Source organism: Boleophthalmus pectinirostris, unplaced genomic scaffold (genome assembly GCF_026225935.1).
Source record: "Boleophthalmus pectinirostris isolate CB_2022bp ecotype Guang Dong unplaced genomic scaffold, ASM2622593v1 HiC_scaffold_9, whole genome shotgun sequence".
NCBI lineage: Eukaryota > Metazoa > Chordata > Actinopteri > Gobiiformes > Gobiidae > Boleophthalmus > Boleophthalmus pectinirostris.
In genome coordinates this window covers 10,890,817-10,918,364 of record NW_026571541.1, presented here as the reverse complement: position 1 = coordinate 10,918,364, position 27,548 = coordinate 10,890,817, and the positions used below count along the sequence as shown (strand labels likewise).

Here is a 27,548-nt window from a genome sequence, read left to right as displayed (position 1 = left end):
ATCTTTAAGTAAAAAGTCTTGGTTTGTTCAGTTTAGATTTATGTTATATCTGATTTTATTAGTAAAAAACTAAACAATGAAAATATTCAGTTTCATAATCAAATAAAATGTTTAGTCAAGTGAGGTTTATTTGATCTTCTGATAATTTATCCTAATAGATTCTTTTTCAGACCAGAGTTTAGTTTGTTTTCATAGGAGTCACGTGATGTTGCTGTGGTGTGTCTGGTCAGCTGATTTAAACAGGTTTTGGCATTGTCTTCCTACCGGTGGAGGCAGGACGACAGCTCTATCTGCAGTTTAATTTCTTCATGACAGTATCCCAGGTGTGTGAGAGTAAATAAGCACCATCGTCCTGGTTTAAAGTCCTTTTGGCACATTTCTGTATTTCAGTGACCTCCTTAACCCAGCAGCGATGTTTGTCGTCTTAGAATACATAAAATGTCTATATTTTCTACTTTAAATTATTATTATTATTTGAAAATCTGGAAATTGTGTTGGTTGCAGTAGTACCAAAACAGATTGTCTTAACAACTTATTTTAAGCACATGAATTGATGGAGTTGAATGTTTTGTACCTTATTCACCTATTGCTGGCAAAACACACAATTATTACTGTTATTTTCCACTGCTTCTGGGCATTGGGCAGTGTTGGTAGATCTACGTATGCGTTTGGGGCTGGCATCTCTCAGCCTCGTGTCAATGTAGAAGTGAGTCAGAAAGAGTGAGTCAGCAGAACACAAGTGGACTGTGCTCGTATTGAAAAGGCTCCTTCATTAGAACAGAGCTGAGCGTCTGTGGATCTCATGTACATTTCTTTGGTTTTGCCTTATTTCCTCTGTGGAGTGTACCCAATCCATTTTAGATACTAGTCATTATTTTGGTTTCCATGGAAAAGTTCTGCCCACCAAACCAAAAGTATCAGATCTCACTCGGCTGGTGTAGCAGGCAGGGCCCATTGTATTGCTAGGACTCTGATGACACTAGCGTTCTCTTAGCTAGGCTGGTGCCACCTAGTGCCTCCACTCACTTCATTTCTCTCTAGTGACAAGGTCAGGAATCAGAATATACTAGATGGTTTGCAAGAACCCCGAAAGTGCGAGTCTGGGCACCAACCAATCAGCCAAGAGCCATACATTCTGTGTTGGCAATAATTCACGAGATCGAGGATTTTAAGCCGGAACAAAGAGAATGTTTGGTGAATTTTATCAAGGGGAAAGACGTTATTGCCCTTCTTCCAACGGAATTTGAGAAAAGCTTAATATATCAATTAGCCCCATTAGCGGCGCATTACATACATCATGTTCAAATAGCAGCAATTCGTTAAATGAAAAAAAGTACCCGCCTACTATTGAGCGAACAAATTCTAACACTGCAAGGTCAGACGGTTTCTACGAAGTGAAACTGGCTGATGAATCAGGCTAGCATTCTCTAGCACTATGCATTCTCTAGGACTATAATATTCAATACAGATGAAATTAATGTTCTTAAAATGCATGTTTTGTTGTAATACAGTGAGTTCTTTTAGTCAATAATAGAAATTATTTGTTTGAACATTTGTGCTTTCTCATTTAAATATATGGAGAAGTAAAGTGCAATCAATAGGTCTGTCTCTTGCCCCATCTGAAAGTATGACATCGTCCCATCTAGAATCTGAAAAATCATGAATACATTTTGTACATTTTAAAATTTCATTTCACCTATACGTATAGCAAAAGAGAAAACAAAAGTTAACATTTTACTAATAACTGGGTAAATATACATATAGATGTTTGTGTAATCCTTCAATCATCCAGGTAAGATCCAAAGGAGAAATTAAATTCTGTCAACTGGACAAAGGTTTTTTGATTGAATACGTTTCTCAGCTCATCCAAGCCACTTCTTCAATTCTGACCAGAACTAAAAAAAAAAAAAAAAAAAAAAGCAGCATGGATGAGCTGAGGAACATATTTAATCAAAAAAAAAACTTTATCCAGTTGACAAAACTGAATTTCTCCTTTGGACGATTGAGGGATTACACAAACACCTACACGTATATTTACTCAGTTATTAGTGAAATGTTCTAACTTCTTGACAAACTGGATTTTTAAGGTTAAGGTCAACATTGCTGGGGCACCTTCATTGCAGCACCTATCTCTAGGGGACCTATCTCTAGATCTTGATCAGAACCTTCTGGAGGATTTTGCCTATTGAGCATGTCATTTGTGCTTAGAAAAAACAACCCAGAAATGGAGAGAACAAACACCGCTAAGGAGTCAAACCAGATACCTTCTGGCTTTGAAGCTTTAGTGCTATAGCCACTCATTCCAACAGCTCATGCAAACTAACTGATGATGCACGTAGCTTTATATTTGCCAACACATTCACAAAAATGCTTTTTCATTAGCAAACACACACTCCAAAACTACTATTACAAATAGTTCATTAATAATTTGTTAAAAGTGCATTGGGTAACTTTTCTGGTGTAGGGTCTGTCACCTGCTTGTTTCTATGGACAGTTCATTGCTCTTCTTGAATGTTCCACAAGGTAAACATCTTTACCTTACATTTATTTTTGTAATTTGAAAAAAAAAAAAAAAAAAAACATGGATTCTGGCTGTGAGCACAGCTGCCTCTCCACAGATCTGACCTGCAACTTGATATAAATATAGAAAGGTTTAATGTCATAGTGTGAAACATTCCAGAGAAAGCAATGACATCTCCATGAAGATAAGCATTTGATGGATTCAACAAACCAATGCACCTTTAAGGCTAATGAAAGTGTAGTTAGATATTGTAAAATGTTACATGTTTATCTTGGATCTTGCTTGTTTGATACCAACACAGAGGCCTCAGCCCTTTTGTGCCCATGCTCAGTGTTAAACCCCAGACCCTCTGAGGTGCCACTGTGTCCGTGCTCTTGGATGTGTCTGAACCCAGTAGCCCACAGAACCTATCGTAATTCCAAAGTGATTAAGGATTTTCCAGCTTTCCGAAGACTCAAATCCCTGTGAAATGTGCAGGAACGTGAACGCTGATAAGAACAGGGAAGACTATAGGCATTCCTCACTGCGGCCCTCAGGAAAACCATCCATGTCTTGCGTTTCGGAGATAGTTTTGAGAAACTTCATGTGTACAAAATCATCCAAAGTTATAATGTATGTTCTAATTTTTTAAGTTTTTTGGTAGAATTTGACTGAGAACAATGTTTACATGCAATATTTTCTTTTTTCTATGATAATTTCTTCATTTTTGGTATGATGGGATGAACTTTTATAATTAACATTGTATTGAATGTCTTACCGGCTGTCAAACTTGTCTGGGCTGGACAGTTACAAAATCAGCAAAAGAAGGACTAAGACAAATGTTAGGCATTTTTAATATAACTTTATTTATAGTGAATGTCCTTTTGATTTGACTATATGTAACTAATTAGTGATGGGTGGATCGATACCAAAATAACCATATATTGAAAAGTTTTTGTGACAAATTTATTTGTTATATTGTTATAAAACTAATATTAAGGCGCAAGTGTCCTATTTGAGAATGTGTATGACTGGACCCTACTTCTTTTCAAAGATGTCATTTTTAGCTGTAGTTGAAGTGTTAACGGTTCCATTGTTAATTAACATATTAGGTGGTGTCCACACAACAATGTTTTTTTGGTCGAAACTGAAGGTTTTATTCATTTTGGCCTTTCGTCCACATGGAGCCGGCGTTTTGGGTGGGGGAAAATGGTGTTTTTTGAAAACGGGTTCCAGAGTAGAGAAATCTGAGAATGCAAACCGGACAAGCAAACCGCAGCTTTTAGAAAACGTGACCAGAAGAGAAGCCCGTGCAGGAAGAACTTTATGCGCATGCGCTCTTTGTAGTATTGTGTGTTCTGTGGCTCTGGCTGTATCCTGTTTATAGCACCACATACAGGTGTGGCATATGTATTACATCGTTTTCACTCAGTGCTCCATTGTTGCATGGATGTGAATATTTATTGCTCCGACACATGTGGGGATGTGATTTTTTTTCAACCCGCAAAGAAAAAAAAAAATCCAGGAGTGTTGTCGTGTAGCCTAAATCTTTACTGAAATGCTTACTTTTTATCTTATCTGCACACATTCTCAACTTTTAGATCAGTTCAAGTCAGGTTGGAGAGAAAATTATATGGCAAGGTAAAAATTTTTCGTAAACAAGTAATTTCAATGTTTTTTATTTTTATACCAAACTCATTGGTATTGGATTGATATCGCAATACTTACCATAGTATTACTTGGTATTGAATCAAAATGATATCGCCCATTAAGATTTAGAAGTAGCAACTAAGAGCCCTTTGGTTAAATTTTGCCAAAGTTTATCATTTAAATTTCACTTCCTAGTTGGACACAGGCAGCAGATCATGACCTACATAGAGGTAATTCCGTAACTGTTACCTATAGCAACCATAATGTTAACAAAATTGCACAATAGTTATGATTAGACAAATTAAAATAAATGACAGCAGCTTTAGTTTGTTAAGTGAATGTTTATGCCAGAAAAATGCCTTCCTTGTGCGTAAAGTTTTCACAGTTGCATTCTCCATCACAAACATTCCCAAACAAAAACCATCGTCTTAATTTTTCCATATTGATCGAGTAAAATTCCTGAGGCGGTGTATTTCGTTTAAATTCTTTTGAAAATATTGTTCCTCAGGCTGTGGCCCTCTCTCATGCCTCAATGTTTCTTTACCAATTTAGCGGCTAATGCGTGTTAGCGACTCCCACCGCTGTCGGCCAATCGAGTCCAGAGGATCAGTTTCACATGAGGGGCCCCCAGCTATTCGGACTCCTTGTATTTTATTGTTGTTTCCGAGGGGGAACTAATACACTGTTGCACACAAAACTTCCCCCTACTTGTGCCGAGGGGGAATTAATTAAGTGTGACACACAAAATAAAGGCCTTAGTGAACTCAGCATCGCGCCAATAGAGCGTGTGAAGCAGAGTGTTAAAACCGGGACTTTAGAAAATAACTCCAGTTGTGTTAAGTTTGATCAGAGGAAGGACAAGGAATAAAAGCTGTCACAAAGTATATTATTTACAATAATCACTCAAGCTGAAAGTGATGTTTTTATTTTTTTTAAGGGCCCATATTACGCTATTTTTTTTAATCTGTTATAATGTCCTCACCACAAACATACAGTACCTGGAGTTGTGTTTTGTTTCATTCACACTTGTTTAACACACAAATCCAGCATATTTAGGCTGAGTTCTTCTCTCCAACAGAAAACACTCTGTTCCACCTTCTGATATCATGTAGTAATACAGGATGTGCTCCACTGTGTTTTTAAACTCCATACACCTTCACTAAAAACATTTGGATGATTTCAAACACTCTCCACTGAACTAAAGGTAAATGTTAACTTGAAAACTACCAATTCATGACATCACAAGGTGGAACAAGGTGGAATGCCACTTGGTTTTTTGGTGTCACTTGCTTGTCTACGGCCCCATTTACACGTACATGGGTATTTTTAAAAATGGAGATATTTCCCTTCGTCTGTACACAAATTTACACGCAAACGGTAAATTTGCCTCTGAAAACGAATATGTCTAAAAACTCTGGCTAGAGTGAAGATTCTGGAAAACTCCAGTTTGGCATTTGCGTGTAAAGTGAGATAAACAGAGTTTTAGGAGCTAACGCGCCAAAAGTGCGACCAATGTTTCCCTTTTTGTTATGATGATGATGAAGCATTCAGAGCAGCAGTCACATTTCTTCTAGTGCAAACACTTCTCTTGTGTTTGCATTTGCATCATTTTTATCATATCCATGACCAGAGACAAATGAGGGCTCGGAGGTCAGCAATTTTGCCACTTCTTTAACACATCTGTGGAGAGGCGAGCCTGCTGCAAGGTATTTCTGAGTAATACTTACAATTGTAATGAAATAAATGCTACAGGTTAGGATCTAAATCCAGGTGCCGCCCAGAGGCTTGGCGTAGTTATTATGGTGCTTTATGGGGTATTTATGTGGGTTGATGTAAACTAAAACTTTTTTGAAAATAATGCTATGTGCACAATGTTATTTTGGAAAACAGACGGAGGGAAATAGTCATTTCTCAACATACCCAGCTATGTGTAAACTTGCCTACATGGAGATAGAAAAGTTCAATACCAGACTGTGGAACATTCCAGGCAACATAATTATTTTTCAAGCAGTTGGCGGACCCTCAACAACTAAATGCGCCTTTAAAAACGAAATAAATACTGTAGTAAAAATACATTAACAGAAAAAGTAAGCACCTGTTTGAACAAGACTGGCTTAGTTTCTATAATCAGCCAGTGCAAATAATAATAATAATAGATTCATTTGTAAAAAAAAAACAATGTTACAAATTGGAATAGTCCAGGCTGAAACGTGTTTTGGTTGTCACCGCTCCCTCTCTCTCACACAGACCCAAATCTGTGGTTTTATTCTGGGCTCTTTATCCCAATCCCCTACGGTGCCCTGGGAGCCTCCATCAGACGGATTATCGCTACGACTCGGAATATTTTTGTGAATGGAGGTTTGTTTGCCCCAAGAACGCAGGCTCCTGATAGACTTAATCCTGCTAGTGTAAAAAGGGTTATAACTGGTGAAATGTAACTTAACTGCAAGGGTTAAAGATTATTAGAATTTTTTTTTAAGTAGTAATTTTGTTTTATATGTGTATTTTTGTTGAACTTCTGTCACTGTAGATACCAGATTGTCTTCTGATTAGTCCTTTGATGATTATTCCAAGACATATTGCAAGTGGGTAATTTGATGAGACATTTGAAAAACCCATTTGAAAATGTTTTTGTACAATTTTCCACAATCTTTGCCTATTGCCTTGTGCAGATCTCTAAACAAGGCATTAAAAATATGTCTTGCCTGTAAAAGCAGCTCCTGGGGCCTAAATCAGACCAGTGTGTGCTAACTAACTATAAAATACATTTATGGTCCACAAACCTAGAAGAAACACTGGTGTGCTGTTAGCTTGCTAGTAGTTAACATTTCTGTGACGTGAAGAATTTGAGGGTAGGAATGTGCATATATAATAAGTCTGGAACAGTTTAAAATGGTCTGTTCTTCGTATTATTAAGATGGTAGAAAATGAGTACAGGACCAAAAATTAAACTTAAATTTATAAATTTGGGAAATATTTTAACCCTGGTTCCCGTATTTGGGTGTTGCTGTATTTAGCAGAAGCAATAAATTCAAATGACTGCTATTCAAGATAGATTTGAACTAGTGATTTTCATTTTCTAGAGTTTGAAGATTGGAGCTATCATACTTCCATATTGGGGGCAAGAGACAATTTTTCATATTGATTACACTGAAATTGCAATGAAATACCCAACAGTTAAATTCACAAATGTTGAACCTCATAATTTCTGTTACTGATTAGACTCAAGAAATCACTGTATTACAACAAAAATCTGCATTTTAACAATATTAATTTTTGCTGCCCTCCATCTGTATTAAATATTACTGGTCTATAGAATGTGAAACTGATATGAAATTTGAAAATTTGAAACCAAGCAACAAACCTACCGTTAGCCTTATAATGCCACAGTATGACACCTTTTCAAACTAAACTATATGATTTTATGAGCGGTCAATGTCTTTAATCCGCTGGACATAATCTCATTTAACATCAAACTCAAAATTTGCTCAGATTTAATCCTGTGTTTATATATACTTTTACTACATTTTGAAGTTACCGGATTTCTTAAGGCAGTGTGAATGGCTGTAATCAGGTGAACATAATCTAATTAAACATCAAACTCTTAGGCTTAAGAAAGTTTAATCTTGAATCTTTGGACTTTTTTATAGGCTACTTACTTATTTAATTATATTGAATCAACTGAACACAATCCTGATTTCAAATGGAGGGCAGGGGTCTATATAACTCTATAGGAAATTCAATGTTGTTGAAAGAAATATATGAAATAAAAATCCACAAATGTTGAACCATGTGCTTTTGTTGTTGTTGTTGTCAGGGAATGGGGTCACAAACTTGGTATAGCTTCAGGTCCTTTCAACAGAAAACAATCACGTCTTTGAAGTTGAATACTTTTTGAAGTTAACATGAAAAATAATTCCACTTTAGTTCATTTGTGTTGACAGAGAAGTTGTTTAACTTTCTGTTTTTCATTTTGGAAAGCTTCAATATCGGCATTTTTACAGTTAAACTTCAAATTCACTGTAGGCAGTTTAGAATGTTGTGATGTAAAGGGTGACAGTGAGCGTTCATCCTCTGAGCTGAAAGTTGCGAGTTCAAATCTCGCTCTCGTCATAAACATTGTTGGTGGTGGATGGATCCAAACTTAGCCAAGCTGGTGCCACCTAGTGCCTCCACTCAATTTCATTTCTCTCCAGCGACTAAGTCAGGAATCAAAATACACTAGACGGTTTGCAAATACCCCGGAAGAGCCGTACATTCTGTGTTGGCAACGATTCCCGAGATTGAGGATTTAAAACCGGAAAAAAGAGAATGTTTGGTTAATTTCATCAAGGGGAAAGACGTTATTGTCCTTCTTCCTACGGGACTTGGGAAAAGCTTAATATACCAGTTAGCCCCATTAGCGACGCGTTACATACGTCACGACCAAATAGCAGCGATTGGTTAAATTATAAAGTACCCGCCTACCATCGAGCGAATGAATTCTAACACTGCGAGGTCAAACAGTTTCTACGAAGTGAAAGCGGCTGATGAATCAGGCTAGTCCCAACTGTCACACAGATGAATACTGTTAATGTGTCCTTGGGCAAGACACTTAAGCCCCCAGTGTGTGTGAGACTGTGTGTGTGAATGGGTGAGTGGTAAAATGCTTCAGTGCCTTGAGACAAATGTAGCACTTATACAATGCCACAGAAGGAAGTATAGTAGTAGTAGTAATAGTGATAACAAAAATAGTAATGGTAATAGGCTAGATCAGAAGACAGGGTTCGGCTCGGAGGGAAGAGAGGTGTTTAATGAAACACTTACACAAGATTGTAGTGCTTAGTTGTGGTGTTATTATTTACAGTGTACCAACAGACAGTATTTACAATATTTACAGATGTGCACATTTGTGTGATTAAGTTCAGAGTCTATGAGGGGTTCAATGAGTTCTAGTCCTTAGTCCAATTGCAGTTGAGCAGCAGCAAGTGTTAATATAATCCACACAGAGTTAAGTGAAAGGCAAAAGAGAGAGTTCCGGAGATGGTTATGGTAAGGTGAGTGATTTCCAGAAAAGTCTATGAGGGGCCCAATGGGTGTGTGAGTGTGTGTGTGGTTGAGCGGCTGCTACGCCTCCTACCGCACCGGCAGATGTTTGCACTCTTGGTTTGGTTCGGGCTCTAGGCCTTAGCTCGCCATCCAGTGTCTGAGAGTTCAGTTTCTGGAGAGTTCTGGAAAGTCCAGTTTCCGGAGAGTCCAGTTTTGGAAAAGTTCAGTTCTGGGACCTGGCCTGTGCAAAACAGGACCAGCAGTGAGTAATAAAATTATTTAGTACAACTAAGTCACTATAAATCATTTTCAAACATTATAACATTTTGTCATAATAAATCAGAATAATTATTCCATCCATGTACATGTATCAGTATTGGTCAATATCAAGAGTACTCCGTTGTAAAATATTTCCAACAACAGGTAATATCTCATTTAAAATTATTTAAGTTAACATTTTAACAGGGTCATATCAATCATTATTTGTTGTCAATATAAGCACAAAAAAGAATAAATTGTATTAGTCAGAATATATATACATATCGCCTTTAAAAGCGGTCATATAAATGAATGTGAACAAGTGAGGCTAGCACCAGCACCAGCTCACAGCTCCGTATTGAATGTATTATGTGGAGCGCTAGCATTAGCATTAGCATTAGCTCCGCACAGCAACAAACAAAGTTCACTCACCAGTTCCACTTAGTTTAAGCTCAAAGGATCACGACAGCACTTCATCGTGAACGCAAGAGGCATCTAGGGAAGTTGATGGCATAAGAGTTACTTTAATATACTTTTAGAGCGAAACAGTGAGTTTTTAGAGCAATAATCGCCTACCTGCAGCAGCTCAGACACACCCAGCCCCGACACAACACACGAGTGAATGGTAACAGGCGCGCGGCCAATTTTGCCAGTTTTTCTGAGCATGTTTAAAATGTGAACTTTGAACAGGATCCTATTATTAAAAAATAAACCTCAATTGCAATGTTTGTCTGAAAAATTCCAGTTACACATTTTTCCAGAGTCATTCAGCTCTATCTTGGGAGTAGAAAATCACTACACAAATGTATGCATTTAAAGTGAATCTAAACTGAAGTCAAACTTTGTTAACTCTGTATCTTTGTTCCTTTTCCAGCTCCTCAGTCGGACGACGGCTCAGAGGTGGAGTCTGAGCCCGACCTGCCGCTGAAGAGGAAACAGCGCCGCAGCAGAACCACCTTCACCGCAGAGCAACTGGAGGAGCTGGAGAGAGCCTTCGAACGCACGCACTATCCAGACATCTACACCCGCGAGGAGCTGGCACAGAGGGCGAAGCTGACAGAGGCGAGAGTACAGGTGAGCTTACAGAGACTAAGCTATCATACACAATAGACTATTTACAACGTGCAGAAGTTCCCCGCTATAGGTCTGCACAACTACTTAATGGTTTTTCTATAGCAAAATGACCAAATCTTCAGCCATGAAGGTCCACAAAGTACAAACATTCTTCCATGGAGAATTTATCTACAACTATCAAGGTAAGAAAGACAAAAACTTAAAGGCGAACAACGACGACACATTAGTGAACTACTCCTGAGCAAAATTTATGTTACAGACATGTCTCGCATTTGAACTGCACAAATCTACCCTAATATTGACATCATGAAATCTTTTTTTTAATTTTTTTTATTTTATTTTTTTATTCTAGAATCAGTAATCAGTAATAATAGTAGTTATTAGTTCGCTAATAATAGTCAGTGTTCACCTTTAAACATTTGTCTTTCTTACCTTGATAGTTGTGGATAAATTCTGCATGGAAGAATATTTATCCTTTGTGGACCTTGTTGGCTGAAGATTTGGTGATGGGGCACACATTCTGCCACAGAAAATCATTAACCAGAAGTTTGGCAAACCATACACCAGGCCACTTCCGGCCATTGTGAAAAAGATCTATAAAGACATATATTCGTGCGAGGAGCTAGCACAGAGAGCAGAGGCTTAGAAAGACACTACCCAGATATCATCAAGGTTCAAGCAAGGCTGCTCTTTTAAGTGAATGGGCAGAGCTCAGTGGCTTGTGTTGGGAGTTTGGCCCATAGAAATATAATAAAATCTGGAAGATGAATCCAAGATGGTATCATATTGTTTTCAATGGTTTTTGCTCAATGGACCATGGGCCCAAAAAAAATGTTCACTTCCGCATTTACTTCCTCAGTAGTGACTAGCGCCTCCCGCAAAGCTGTCGATGCTCTGTCAGCCAAACTCAGGCAGTTTGAATTCCCAAAAACTGGGCCCAAGCTCTCGGGAGCTGCAGTACCTGGAACGACCACAAGTCGTCTGGAGCGGGGACACTGGGGGAATGCATTATCCGGTTTTTATTATAGATCTATGGTTTAGCCTCAGTAGTTAGAGCCAAAGCTAACAATAAAAAGCTGTTTCTAAAACAACTGAAGGATTGTGACCGGAGAGGTTTATGATCTGAGAATAGGTAGAAATTGACACAAAATCTGACCTTTGTGAAAGCTGTAGGTCAGGTCAGGTTAGAGTACAGGTGACTTGCAAAAAAAGAAGAAAAAAAATCTTGCGTCAACCTACTTCAGTTTTTCATTATAAAATTTATACTTTAAATCAAACACAAAGACTTGATTATTAAAACAGAACGGAAAGTAATGAAAGAAATTAGTCATAAACAATTATTTTTACTTCAAAATTCTCTTTTTTCTTTCTACAAATGTTTGTAAATATGCTTCCATTGGCTCAGCCAACTCCTCTGCTCTAAATGTGAAACGCGTTATCCTCGTAGCCTCACATGGTTTGAATTCTCTCGTGGTTTTACAGCGAGCCGTAAAATGTTCTGCATCACATCTGAGCAAACATCGCATTTCTCCCGCCTTTTTATAAAGTCTATTTAACAGACTCTCCCTGTATTTAACTGTTCTAACCTGCTGAGGATCATCCGGGCCCACACAGCCACACTCACTGATCTGACCACTGTCCCTGTAGTCCAGCTCTGCCTCGCCTCCTGCACATTCAGACCGTTGTAAAATAGTGTAAATCTTTCCCCGTAGAATTCAAATGGGGAAGGGTTAAGCAGATGGACTCACGCTCTGTTCTTATGCAGTCATGTCATGTCATTTGAGTATAGTTTTTGAGCTTGTTATTTTTTGAAGCTTTTGAATGAATTGAATTAGCACATCTCAAAGGCTGAAAAATCTGAAGTACCATAATTTCCTCCATAAATTACAAAATATGGGGGGGGCTTATAAGGTCGCACTTCGTCCCACTCACACTTAGAAATACTGTATTTAATGTCTTATCTGAGATGGCTAGATTTATGTATACAGGTGTGTAGGTGTGTATATGTATGTGTATATATGTATGTATGTGTATATGTACAAGGTATGTGTGTATGTAGGTATATATGTATATATGTATATATATATATATATATATATATATATATATATATATATATATATATATATATATATATATATATATATATATATATATATATATATATATATATATATATATATATATATATATATATATATATATAGCTTTGTTTTGTTTTTTTGTGTGTTTTATTTTCTACTCTTTACCTTCATTGTCAAAATCCATTATGTTAAAGATGCACATTTGAAATAAAACAAATAATCTAATTATTGTCAATAAAAACAGCTAAACATGTAGTTTTGGCCCTTTAAAAATGTTCTAAAATGTGACTCTTGTATTAATTTGTCATTTCATACTACCGGTATTTTATTATTAAAACATAAATTGCAAGTAAAATGTACCTATGTTTGAAAACTATAAATTAAAAAATTATGAATTGGTAAATGGTAGTGCTGAGAAATATTTCCTCAGTACTTTCTTGTATTGACTTTTCTCGCTTTTTAATTTTTTTCTCCTATAAAAACACATTTTCAGTATTAATTTCCTCAACTGACTTTTAACCACTTTTAACTTCTATTAAAAGGATCCAAGCTGATCTTTGACGATTAGAAATGACTGAATCTTGATCTTGATTGAAATCCGATTACCTCTACAGCCATAGTAAATTAGTGTACTGTAACCAGGACTAAACAAGGTTCAATTCATTTGCAATATGCATCTTTTTAATACAATTCAACAAATCTAGAAAGAGCTAAATGACTTTCTTTTCTTTATTCAATCAGGTTACTCTAAAATTCACTATTCTAAAAGGCACTAAACATCACTCAATAGATCATTTCTTTGTATTATTTGTATACAATTACTATCGTACCTCGTGTGTCTGTTGTAGGTTTGGTTCAGTAACCGGCGAGCGCGCTGGAGGAAGCAGGCAGGAGCCAATCAGCTGATGGCGTTTAATCACCTGATCCCCGGGGGCTTCCCTCCCTCCGCCATGTCCAGTCTGCAGCCGTACCAGCTCTCAGAGACCTCCTACCCACCCTCATCTATAGCACAAGGTAAGGGCCAATTTATGCCACTACTACTACTACTACTACTACTACTACTACTAGTACTAGTACTACTAATACTACAACTGCAACTACTACTACTACTCAACTACTACTACAACAACAACAACAACAACAACTACTACTACTACTACTACTACTACTACTACTACTACTACTACTACTACTACTACTACTACTAACTACTACTACTACTACAACTACTACTACTACTACTACTAACTACTACTACTACTACTAAACAACAACTACTACAACAACTAGTACTACAACTACTACTACAACTACTACAACTACTACAACTATAACTACTACTACAACAACAATGACAACAATAACTACTACAACTCCAACAACAACAACTAACAACTACTATAAGTACTACTACAACAACTACTACTACTAGTACAACAACTACAACAACAACTACTACTGCTACTGCTACTACTACTATAAGTACTACTACAACAAATACTACTACAACAACTAGTACTACAACTACTATAACTACTATAACTACTACTACAACTACAACAACAACAATAACAACTACTACTACTACTATAACTACTACAACTACTACTACAACTACTACAACTGCAACTGCTGCTACTACGACAACAACAATTACTACAACTACTATTACTACTATAACTACTACTACAACAACTATAACAACTACAACTACAACTATAACAACAACTACAACTACTACTACAACTACTGCTACTACTACTACTACAAAAACTCTCAGAAACCCCAAAAAATACAGAAGCATAAAACAAATTTTACAGCATATTCTTTTCCCCAAATTTCTCTTAACCTTTAAAATACACAAGCAGTCAAAGAGAGTTAGTCATGACTCTACACTTATTTCAAAATACCTCAGATTTCCACTCCTGTGAAAATGGACGAAAACTTTACTGTACCTTTCAATTCATGTAACAATAACTACACTTTCCATAAATGAATTTGAATATATTGTTTACTGTAGTTCTAAAAATGTGTTAAGATATTCTGACAGATAGACTTCCTGATGGAAATTTGAAAGTGGCCAGCCGCTTTTGTACAGACAACAATATCCAATCATTAACATCTCCATGGAATAAAGCATTTGACGGACCCTCCACCAGAAAAGTGACACAACGCACCTTTAAAAAGCAGTGTATAATATTGAAATATGTTGTCGTCTCCAGTTTCAGACCCCCCCAGTACAGTGCACCGTCCCCAGCCTCTGCCCCCCTCATCAGGACACCAGAGCTCCAGCGGGACCCAGGGAGAGGGGGGCACGGCCTACTGCCTGGCCCCGGGACGACACTCCTTCTCTGGGTACTCCGATGGCTTCGTGAGCCCCGGAGGACCAGCCAACCCTATCAACCAAGCACTAGGCAACGGACTCTCTCCACAGGTGAAAATTGTCTTACCCCACTACAGATATGTTGTATAAGCAGCTCTTGAAGTCAAAATAAGTCTGCTGTGTCATGTTTGCATTTAATTAGAAAGTGTTTTATTGTTCGTTAATTATGAAGTACACGTTCACATGCTAGTTGTTGTTAACTTTACCATCATGACAAAAAACGTCGTGAAAAATGCTGAGAAACTTATAGCGTAAAACAAAAAACAAAAACATAGGATGCTTTGAATGCATAAGAACCACTGCAAATCATTGAAAAATGTTTGGTTTTTCACATTTTTTATAGTAAAAATCAGGTATTAGCGCCTTTTATGACAAATTTTAAAAAATCTACAAGTTACGTGTCAAATTTTAAAAGCCTTTATATGGTAATTTCTTTGTTTAATTCAAATGTAGGAGACAAGACAGAAACAACAGAGGACCTGAAGACCAGATAATGCGATTATCATAGAAAATTAAACTGTTTGTAATTGCAAGGAATACATATTTTATATCATTTTTTACATAGCAAAAATGAGCAATACAGATTAGTAATATTTTCAGCATGTGTATGAAAAGACGCATATTCTATTAAAAAGCAGTGATCTACATTTTTATTTAAAGCATCAAGGGAAACAAAATTAGTCTGAATATATATTGCCATTTCAATTTTACCCTTTTTTTTTTTTTTTTAACCGTTCGGAAATTTGGTCTAAAATTTGACACAAAATAACTTTTTTTTTTCTTTAAAACAGAATCAGACTAATAGATAAACATATTTTATTTAATATGAAAATAGAATTTAATTCTCTGATTCACTGATAAATGCCTTGGCCTAGGTTTTTAGTCCCTATTTGAACGCTTACTTTTAGTTTAAAAATGTCATTGTATTTGTCAAATTTATCAAACACTTTGTATATTCTTTCATTACATTTTGACATGTACTTTCGCTATTGAACCTTTTACTTATCTCTTCGCCTCTCGTAAATCAGATGTTATGATATCGCACACAGACTTATCATACACATGACCTAAACAAACTGCAGTACAATTGTGTACCTAGATACCACCTCATAACGTTTGTGTTCAAATATGGTCCCTCGAGGCCTCTGAAGCATTCTCTACATATTTGGTTGGACATTCCTGTGTTTGAATGGCGTGTATTTGCCGTGTATTTGTGCGTACTTCATATGGACAGCCTCTGAAGTCCCGACATTCTTCCTGTTTAGTCCAGATGCCCCGGAGCGATGGTGGTCCACATGTGTTTGGGACAGAGACGAGACAACATGACGAAAGCACTCAGAAATGTACAAGTGCTTTTAGCAGCAATGTTTTTCTATTTTTTTCTTCTTTGCATTTGATTGATTTCATTAGTAACTTGATGAAGATAAACAAGACAGACTTTTATTAACAGCCAGACCACGTTCTTTTATTATTAGAGGATTGGCTTTGGAGCTCTCCATTAAAAAGAAGCAAGCTGATCAGTGAAGATTAAAAATGACTGACTCAGTGTTGGTTAAATTGGATCGAATGCACAGCCCTACATTTGACCCATTTGTCTATGCAGCAAGATCACAATGCAGCATCAAGACACCCAGGTGTATTTTGCACTTTTTTTGACTTTGACTTTTTTGAGCTTTTAATCATGTTATAGTTGTTCTTTTTTTCTTCTCATATACCCTCTCAAAGTTTGTATTTAGAGTGATTTGTGCATGTTTGAGCAATGCCTAATTGCTTATTATCCATATGTTATTTGAACCCCCACTTTCACCATCACCAGCATACGCCCACTGCTCTGTACTTACTTCGTTATTTAATTTAAGCTACTTCTTGCTAGCGTGATGTGCAGTTATTCATCGGAGGTGCTGACAGCTTTTTGTTGTGATGACGTGTATGTCAATGTCTGCTCCCATTAGACCCCACCGTTGTCCAATGCAGGAGTCAGTGGACTTTTTTCTTTTACTAAGTGGTTTTAGATCAATATTTTGAGTTAAAATTTCCAAAATGTAACACAATAATCCACGGGTGTCATAGATTATGTATAACTATAGAGCAGAGACAATCACAAAGAGCCTTCTTCAATGAAGGATATTGGAGAACTCAGAGCGACCTAAATATTTAACATGCTCTTGATAAGGTTTGAAAGCAGGATCTAATGATCACCAATATCTTTTACTAATGCATTATGAGAATTATAGAGTGCAATCATGTTCAAGTTGTGATATTGCTTTGCATTATTTGTAAGTTTATAAGATGGGGCACTGTGCTGGTCCATGTACGATTTGTTCTTATGAATTTCAATTAAGAATGAAAAACAATAAAATGGGAAAACAGTTTATTTCATTATTTCAAGATTTCAACCTCTATTTCCAATATTTAATTTAAAGTTCAAATAACACCAATCAAAAAACAGTCTCGGTGCCTATTTCAGTTTTGATATTTGATTCTCTCTGGTTTACTTGCCCCAGAAGTTCTGCTGCTAGAACGATTTACCTGAAAAATCATTGCAATTTTGTGGACAAACATGTTCTCTTCTTTTATAGCGACGCATTTACTTTTGTGCCTTAAAAAGTCATTGTTGAACTCCATGACGAGAAACAAGTAGCACCGATAAACTTTGTTCAGTTCACTCCATAGAAAAATAGCTTTTATTACAGATGCGGGGGTTGAGCAGCAGAACTTCTGGGGAGAGAATAAAATATCCAAATTAAAATAGGCACAGAGACTTTAAATTTTAATTAAATATTGGAAATAGAGGTCGAAATATGTTTTTTTTGTTTGACACTAAAATGGAAAAATGAAATAACAAACTGTTTTACCATTTTACTTAATTCTTCATTGAAATTCAAAAGAACGAATGCTACACTGACCTATACTTTTTTTACTGTTGACAGAAAGTTTAGAAATCACAATTCAGATCAAGTAAAGAGCAGCATGCAAAAATATAAGATTTTCCAATTAAAAGGAGTTCAAGAAAAGATAATTATATAAGCACACCAAAAATAGTCAGTAGTTCAAATACTTCCAGATAGTGATATAACATTAGTTTATTAGTCTATAGCTCTCTTCGCTTACATTACAACCAAATCTTTCATCATCAGGTTTAGGTAGCTCTCCAATCTCTCTTCTCTCTCTCCTCACTCTCTCCTCTCTCTCCTGTGTGTCTCCTCTTGTTGGGAAATGACTTAAGCAGGACCATGTGGGCCTTGTGTGTGCAGTAATACAGCGCTCAGAGCCAGAGGAGGTTAGACCTGGTCTGCGTTAAAAGACCCAAGCACAGCCCTCAGCCTCGTAACCATCCCCAGCAGTATCAGAGCACAGAGCAGGGATGTAACGCATTAGAAACAGCAGGAGGCCAATAGGCACAACACAAGAGATGCAGAGATAGAGAGAAAGGTAGATAGATAGACAGATAGATGGATAAATAGATAGGTAAGAACAGGTTTTGTTATTATTCCCCCATGTGTTTAAGTGTAAGCGAGTTACTTTTCTTCAGAAGCTGTAATTCCAAAAAGCCAGCAGCAAAAATATTAAATAGTAAATAAAAAATTGTCAGGAAAAAATTGTAAACTGAACCTCAAAAATACTCTTGTCTTGTTCTCATGGACCCGATCTCGTGTTTCATCCCTAATAGATGGATAAGAGAAAGAAAAAAAAAGAAACATCAGCCTCCAAGAAGAATGGAAACAACATGAAAAACAAGACAGAAATGAAAATTGTATGATGCACTATGGCCTAGAGATAATAACACTCAAGTATATATGGACCACAAAAGTAAATATAAAATCAACATAAAAGGAAAAAAATCATTATGTTAAAAAATATACAAATATATCATCTATTTCTGTGTGTTTTTTCCACTTTTTTCTTTCTTTTTTAAAGGTTGTATAGAGGATTTTTTAAGAGAAGAGAAATACAGCGACAGTCCTTTTTCAGATGTTGCGCATACATGACACCACCTTCCTCCTCCACATCTCCCTCAGTAGAAACACCTCCTCCCGCCTCCTTACTCTAGAAATCACACTTGCTGACAGCCGGTGCGTGTTCAGAATTACTGTTGAAGTGACCTGTCTAGAAATAATTCAGCGACCGATACGTCAGTTTTTAGACCCTTCGTCTGTTACAGTCGCGCCATCGCTGGAAGAGATCTCCAAGAATCACCTCAGTTTGGCTTTGCTCCTTTCCCCCTTCTCTTCTTCTTTCAGCAACCTCAAAAACGGACTTTCTTTTGCGGCGAACTGGTCGTGGATTCTTGTCCACCATCTTGACTAAGTTTGTGCCAACTGCGAGGAAGCTACAGTTCGAAAAAACCTTTAAGAATCGCTGCATAAACCACGTAATCCCAGCGCGCCGGCGAGTCAGTTACACTAGAAATGTAGGGAGTTTGATTGACAACCTAACAGCCAATAGATAATGAGGTAGCCTCGGTATCTATTGGCTGATGTTTATATGGCCTCTCTACGTCCACAGTTGATAGATTTTCATTCTTTTTTTTTTTTGGTCATCATAATTACAAGGCTGCTACGTCTCTATAATGGTATTTTAAACTTTCATTGACAATTTGAAACTAAAAAAAAGCCTCCTACAACCTTTAACTATTGGAGTGAGTTCATTTGAAATAATTTTATATATCCTTAATTCAGGTTTGGATTGTAATAGCTTTTAATGAATGATTTGTCAACATTTTGCAAACAATAATTGCCCCATTGTCTGCATTTTTTACCATGGCTTTGCACATTTAAAAAAAAAAAAAAAAAGTTAAAAAATACCTTCAAGATTATTTTATTTTTTTAATTGTAGTGTTTAAATGCTGGTAGCAGAATCCCAACATTTAAAAAAGAAAATAACATATAGATAGATACAGCAAAAATCGTCCCATAAATTTATACACTGTCTATAATTTTTGTCAGGAAATTCAGCTAAAAAACACCTATTAAGAGTGATTTTATTTTCTTTTTTAGTGTTAAAGCTTAATTTTCTCTAACAAAAGCCCAACATTTAAAAAAAAAAGACCAAATCGTTTGACCTATGTCCCCTTAAATACACAATCCTAGTCTGGAGTCTGCTTTGCCCTTTGGTGTTTTTCCATCCGTTCTTTGTCCAAAAAAAAAAAAAAATCTCCCTCAAATTGAATTATCTGACGCTAATATGGACCAGGACAAGCGCCAGAGGATTTCCCAAACGGCAGTATTCATTCTGTCTCTTTCCTATCAACTTATCTGTGTTTAAATATCTACAACACGGAGATAAGTCTGCGTTATCATTCGTAGCGGTGTCAGAAAAGAGTTTGGGAGTTTGGGAGGTTGTGCGGTTGGTACAAATTGGTTAATTCGTGCTCAACGGTGCCCCCTACGCTTTGGATGTCCCTCTCTGTAGCCCTTTGATCGGCTCAGTGGGGGATTTCCTCAGTGAGAATGATAGACCCAAATGTAATAAGCAACTCAACGCAGCAGGATTTGAAGAGAAAAAGTTTGAGATATTTGATCAGTTTGCTCAATGTGTAACTTTTCCGTAATGACACGTCAGCTTCTTGTTTCTACGGGGATGTCATTGCTCTGCCTGGAATTATTCACAGTATGACACTAAACAGCTCTATCGTACATTTAACGCATGTAACTTCCTATACTTAACTTTTAGCCAAAAATATACTAAAATAAAAGTATGTTGTTTTTCTCCATAGTTGTGTTTATTGCATTGAAAAGCATGTGTTCTTACTTTAAGCGGGCTTGCCTCTCCACAAACCTGACTCATATTTGGCCTTTTTTGCTTGTTTCCATGAAAATGTTGTTGTAATATTCTTGCCTGATTTTATCTCTACTGGGACTACTACTACTACTACTACTACTACTACTACTACTGCTACTACAACTGCTGCTACTACTGCTACTGCTACTGCGACTACTACTACTAATACCGCTGCTGCTACTATTACTGCTACTACTACTGCTGCTGCTGCTGCTGCTGCTGCCGCTTCTACTACTACCGCTACTGCTACTGCTACTACTACTACTATTCTAGTACTACTTCTACCAGTACTACTACTACTACCACTACTGCTACTAGTACTGCTACTACTACCGCTACTGCTACTACTACTGCTACTGCTACTGCTACTATTACTACTAATACCGTTGCTGCTACTTTTACTGCTACTACTAGTGCTACTGCTACTGCTACTACTACTACTACTACTATTACTACTACTACTACTGCTGCTGCTGCTGCTTCTACTACTACTACTGCTGCTGCTTCTAGTACTACTACTACTACTGCTGCTTCTACTGCTACTATTGCTACTACTACTACTACTACTACTACTACTACTGCTGCTGCTACTACTACTACTTAAAGTCATACTGAAACTGTTCAGGAAAGCTCAAATTTTGTCATGTTAATGTATTTTTTGTAATATTGATACCTGAAATGAGTATCTACTTTTGATATAAGTTTTGGTATTAAATCTGATTTTTGATACTCTTGAGAACCTAATATATAAACAGAACTACCAAATAAATCTTTTTTTTTTTTCCTATGTCTCTAGGTGATGGGTCTGCTAAACCACGGTGGAGTCCCTCACCAGCCCCAGAGCGACTACGCCATCTCCCCGCTCACCGGCGCCCTCGAGCCCCCTGCTGGCATGGCATCAAATTGCAGCCAGCGCATGGAGCACCTGAAGGGCCTGGAGGGTCTGAGCAGCGTGCCCTCCATGGCCGCTCTGCCCTCTCTGCCCAGCTCACAGTCCTACCACCCCCCCACAGCCTACACCTCTCCTGCGTACACCGTGGACCATGTGGGGCCCTACCAATACAGCCAGTACGCACAAAGTAAGGTCAATACAACTTTATTATTACTGTTTTTACTAAATACTAAATTCAAGTTTGACAAATACAACCACATTCCAAATAGAGCTGCTAAACTGGGCAGTACCTGGAACACTAAGGCTACGTTCAGACTGCAGCCTGAAGTGGCCCAAATCCAATTTTTTCACCCCTAGGCAACCTGTATCTGGTCTTTTAATGACAGTCTGAATGACACAGATCCGATTTTTTCAAATGCGACCCAGGCCATTTGGATATGTGCTCCTAAAACTGATACATATCCAATCTTTTGACATGCGACTTCAGTCCGAACGGCCAGGTCACATTCATCCCACCTACATGTCACAGATGTGCACAAACATTCTTCTCGTAATATGCAAATTGTGTATGAACGTTCTATGTTTAGGCTACTTCCATAAACACAGAGCACACTCGCTGCATGTGACATCGTCGTTTCCTCCAGTGCGCATGTGGGACACTTTTAGGGCGTTTAAAGTTCACACTGGAGATCACATACAAATCGCATTTAATTGGAAATGTGAATGACCTCGCAAAAAATCGGATTTCACGAACAAATCCAAATTGAGCATTAAGCCCTGCAGTTTGAACGTAGCCTAAATGGAGTGGGGGGGGGAAGGGTGTGGAGGTGTAAGAACAGTATGATTGGTCAAACACACATCAAACACCACCCCTACAAACAGATGTCTTGTACTCAGAAACACAGTCCTGTGTGATGTCAACAACTACTTGAAATGTACCGTTTTAACAAAAAGCAGCAAATGTACCTAGTTTGCACTGAATTTGTCAAAAAGGATTGGGTACATTAGACAATGCTATTCCAACACCAAATACACAGTTAAGTAACAAAAAAGAAAAAGTTTAGCTTATAAAATTACAATTCATTATTCAGTCTCTCCATCTCTACATCTATACACACATACACATCTACCTCGGGGTAGACTGACAGACGCGAGGCTGCCAATCTGCTTTAATCATAATAACTTTAAATGAATTCAATTAACCGAGTGTGCATTATATAATCCTTTATGCAGTACTAACACAGTATATTCATACTATAGACAAAGTGAGTTAAGTGTATTGCCCATGGGCACAACAACGATATGCACTGGTAAAAGCAGGGTTTGGATTCAATATCCTATGTTAGTATTAGGTATCATTAAGAAGTTGCTGATGGGCCCAGCCAAGCAGAAGTAAACAGCAAGGCCAAAAATTCAAGTTAATGCATCTAATATAAAAATGTATTCAACAGATACATATGTACTCTAGTTTATGAAACCGTTTACCTTTTTTTCTGTACCATGTTTGGCTCTAAAGTTACATACATTTTAAACAGACCATGTATGCAACATGGAACAAAAATTATTTCCCAAATTTGCAAATCATGTAAATAAATTGATGTATTTCATCATATCTTGTGTTATTCGTTAAAAGTGCTGCATATTTCATTCCCTCCGTTACCGACATGAGTTTTAAAATTTTTTGTCAACAACTTGAAAGAATATTGCAGGGTTAACTTTACCCTCTTGGAGTGCTAACTCTTTCCTACATTCTGATACCTTATTTATTCCCTCTAGTTTCTGAATAAGAGCTATTTGAATGTAAAAAATCTGCCCCTGTTTCCCTCCGTTACCGCTTGACCGGACCCTGATGTGATACATACCTCGATACAGTGCACTTTCGATTCGGTACGATAGATTTCAAAACGATTCGATGCAGTTTAGTAAAAAATAAAGGCTAAATCATGGCTGTGATATTAAAGTCTTTGTTAAACCACTTCTTGTGCAAAATGAATCTGAAAAATGGCCATCATCAAAACAGTGAAAATGTCAAATGTGTTGCATAAACAAGTTTCCTTTCTCTAAACAAGCAACAAAACTGTAGCACTGTAACAAAATAATTTTAGTAAAATATACCAAAAAATATTCTTCTAATATATTGATACAGCAGCCCATGATATCGATACTGTATCATCACATTAAAAGATATTTTGATATTTTTGCACAGCCCTATTTAGTATTGTGATCGCTGTATCATTGGTGATATGGGTATGTTTTTTTTATGATGTGCCCATAAACTATAGAGCTTACCATTCAAATCCCAATCAGGATAATTAGGATTTCTTATTTTTAGGCGGCACAAGAATAAAAGTATATTTTTGAAACAGAATCTCATGTATTACTTCAGTCACTTTATAGAATAGGAATTTGAATACATATTTTTTTCACAATTTTGTAGACAAGAAAAATAAAATCTAAATCTAAAAGTCTAAATATTGGCCAATTTTAAAAACATGAAGTGACGTTAAATTTCTGTTTGAAGTCGCATTAACATCTGAATAACATTAGATGCATCAGCAGTACGTGAGTGATCCTGCGCCTCATTGCACATAATGTAAACTCACCTATCGTATTTTGAAATTGCAGTTTGCGGTTGCACGTTGCAGTAGCGTAGCATGTTCCCCGAGCCCGACCGCGCGGCCACAAGTGTTGGGGTTAATTGTTCACATCTGATTGCAACGCTAAAGCAATCAAGCCAGTGTTCAAGCAGAAAGATCCAGTTAGCTACGATTTCGCTTTTTGTCATTTCGTCTCTACATTTGAGAAGGCCTTTCACTTAAAATCACCGTTTAAATCCACTTCAAACAAGATCTGAGTTTGTAAAGCGACGTCGTGTGATTGCAGTACCCGCCATGTCCAATTTCGGTCCATAGGGGGTGCACCAATCAGATTTGTCCATCCCATGACCTCTCAGCAACCCTTTACAACAACTTAGGCCTTCAAAGATCTCTGCAATGGGGACTGGGTATCAAATTAATAGCGTAGTTAATATCTGAAAGCTGCGCATGTCGACATAAATAATTTGGTTAGAAATCACAAATGAAAGAGTAGAATGCTCAGTCAATACAGATAGAACTAAAGTACAGGGATACACTGATACTTTGCTATACCTTGTTAGCGCCGTCTTGAATTGATTAATCAGCGAGTGGATAGCGGGTGTGTGGTTGGGTGCGGAGGGGAGCGAAGGAGTTTTCGGGGCAGTTTTTGGGGTAGTTTTGGTGGGGTGGGGGGCAGATGCTAATAGCCTATGGCAGGGTGGATATTGGAAACAGGTGCTAGTGTTATAAGGTCAACATGGGAGAAGAGTCCAAAGTTCGGAGACCATAGACTGAAACTAGACCAGGTTCTAGACCAGGATCTAAACTAGGGGTATGCAAAACTATTGAAATATTGATACATCCTGATACTAAATTTGGTGATACAGTATCAATATCGTGGGCTATTGTATTGATATGTCATATTTTTGTTATCTTTTAGCAGTTTTTGTTGCGATCACACTACAAATTTGATGCTTATTTAGTAAAATGAAACTTGTTTATGCAGTACATTTGACATATTCACTGTTTTGATGACTATACTAGATGTATTTTATATTAAAGAATTACTGTTGCTAAAATGTGTTTGGTTCTTAAAAAACAGCATGAGAGCACAGAGTGATATATTGCTGCAACTGATGGGGGTGGAGGAGGACAAAAACATTTCCAACATTTAATTTTTGCATTTTAATAACTGTTGTCTTAATTCCACTTTTTAAATATTAAGTAAATTAATTAAGTACGGCCACCACCAACTGCCACGTACACTCCACTTTCTTACTAGGCAATGCGGGTGAAGTGCCTTGCCTAAGGACACAAAATAACAGTTTTGGTGACTGGCGCCTCACTGTGGCACCTGATTTTCCCAGTGGTCTCCCGTCCAAGTACTAACCAGGCCCGGCTTAGCTTCTGAGATCTGACGGGATCAGACTTTGACAAGCTGTTATGGTCGGTAAAGGAAAGGAAAAAAAAGTGAATTTACTAGTATCCTGTAACTGAAGAAGCTGCTTATGTGAGTGATGAAAACTATTCACGCCAACAAAACTTAAGGCCAATTGAGAAAATTACATTTTCTTTTTCAGTTCCAGGATTTGTGATCTTATCTCCATAAAGAGGGCGGCAAAGTTACATAGTGCACCTTTAACACAATATGGCAAGTGAGAGAAGTGACGTTAAAAAAAAGAAACACATTTTTATAGAGGTTGCTCTACAATAAAATAAGAGTATTCCCTGAACTAAAAAAAAAAAAAAAAAGTATGGCCATATCATAATAATATCATATCGTGAGCCATGTATCATGTACAGTATTAGATCTCAATGGAGCCTGTGATTCCCGATCCTGTTCTAGACCAGGATCCGGACTGGACTATAATGTGTTGATTCATTTAGTGTTTTTATTTGGGTTTGTGTCTGTTCCTATTCACTGGTTTCAGATTGATGTAATTAGGACCCTTGCCAAAACGATGAATAATTTAAAACAAAATATTATATTGTTTGGATGAGAAAAGTCCTCTAACGGTTGCATAGAACAGGAAGCTAAAACCCACGAGTAAGTCATCACTGCCGTGTGTTTTGGGCACTTGGAGGAATACAACAGACTACTTATTTGACATTTACTTTTAGTCTTAATAAAAAAGTATGATTACAAAACCTTTCTACCATAATATTCAATAACTACAGGATATTTGATCGAGATTCAATATATGCTTCTTTTTTTTTTTTCCAGTTATTTTAAACTTGTTATTTTAAACACTTCTAATGCCCATACATACATTTTTTTTTTTACGAAATTCTTATAATTTAAGTACATAAGTTGGAGTATATTAACAGGTTTGGATAAAATATATGTTTTTAAAAAGTGTTGATATATTGATTTAAAGATATACTGTGCAGCCTCTCTCATCCGTTTGTTTCCATGGAGATTTGATTGATTTACACTGTTTGGCATTACGCCTGTATCTTCCTGGGAAACAAACAGATAACATTATGTCACCAGGACAAATTACAGGTCAGATCTGTTCAGTTAAAATGTATGTTTTTTTAAGGAGTTTTTGAGCAATAAAAACATCTGTAACAAATCCAAAATAGATAAGTTGAATGCAATACTGTGGAACTTTCCAGACAAAGCAATAACATCTCCATGCACACAGGACAAGATGCCACATTGAAATATCAGTTATAATAAATCTAAAGCTATTTGTAAATTATCACTTATATCAAAAAGTTGTATAATATATATTCCAATAATTGTCGATATATCAACAACTTCACACTTCACTCTATCTCTACACCCAAATCACTGTTAGCACATGTCGCTAACACCTAACGCTAACACGGTCCACATGTTACTGGAGCTACACGCTAAACGCTAAAACATGCACTTAGATTTATGACGGCTATATATCTCTTTTATACACTCTCTGTCTATCCCCTTTTCTCTGGTAATAATTTCACACCTGTTTCTTTGCATTTCCACAGGTGCCCTTCCTTATTTGAGGCCAGAGATCACCTAAAAGCCGGACCACACCTGGATCCGAAAAAGGACCAAAGTCTGGACTGAAATTCCAGGGATGCACAGACAAATATGGGACCATGTGTTTTCAAAATGGAGGATTATACAAAGGAAGAAAGACCCTGTACTTTTGAACAGTGAAACATGAAGTCTTAAAGGAACTTTTTTTTTGTCTATACGCCAAGCAGCAGCGAGAATATTTTGAATTATTTCCAAATACATCCCCAGTTTATGCATATTAAAGGGGGTCTAAAAAGGGCTTTGTTGATGTTATTTGAACTGAAACGGATACCAAACTCTGACCGCCAAACG

At 37.1% G+C, this 27,548-nt stretch overlaps 1 protein-coding gene across 4 annotated transcripts in view; it reads left to right on the top strand.

The window, feature by feature from the left end:
- pax3b (paired box 3b) overlaps nucleotides 1-27,237 on the top strand; it is a 52,450-nt gene extending 25,213 nt beyond the window's left edge. The window contains exons 5-9 of one of the 4 annotated variants that reach the window (XM_055166901.1): nucleotides 10,311-10,510; nucleotides 13,443-13,608; nucleotides 14,823-15,028; nucleotides 21,555-21,837; nucleotides 27,203-27,237. In XM_055166901.1, coding sequence (XP_055022876.1) covers nucleotides 10,311-10,510; nucleotides 13,443-13,608; nucleotides 14,823-15,028; nucleotides 21,555-21,837; nucleotides 27,203-27,237 — 890 coding nt within the window. Of the gene's footprint in view, nucleotides 1-10,310; nucleotides 10,511-13,442; nucleotides 13,609-14,816; nucleotides 15,062-21,554; nucleotides 21,843-27,202 lie in introns of all 4 variants that reach the window. The other 3 variants (XM_055166900.1, XM_055166899.1, XM_055166902.1) reach the window with 3 other exon arrangements.
- Nucleotides 27,238-27,548: the final 311 nt, after the last annotated feature.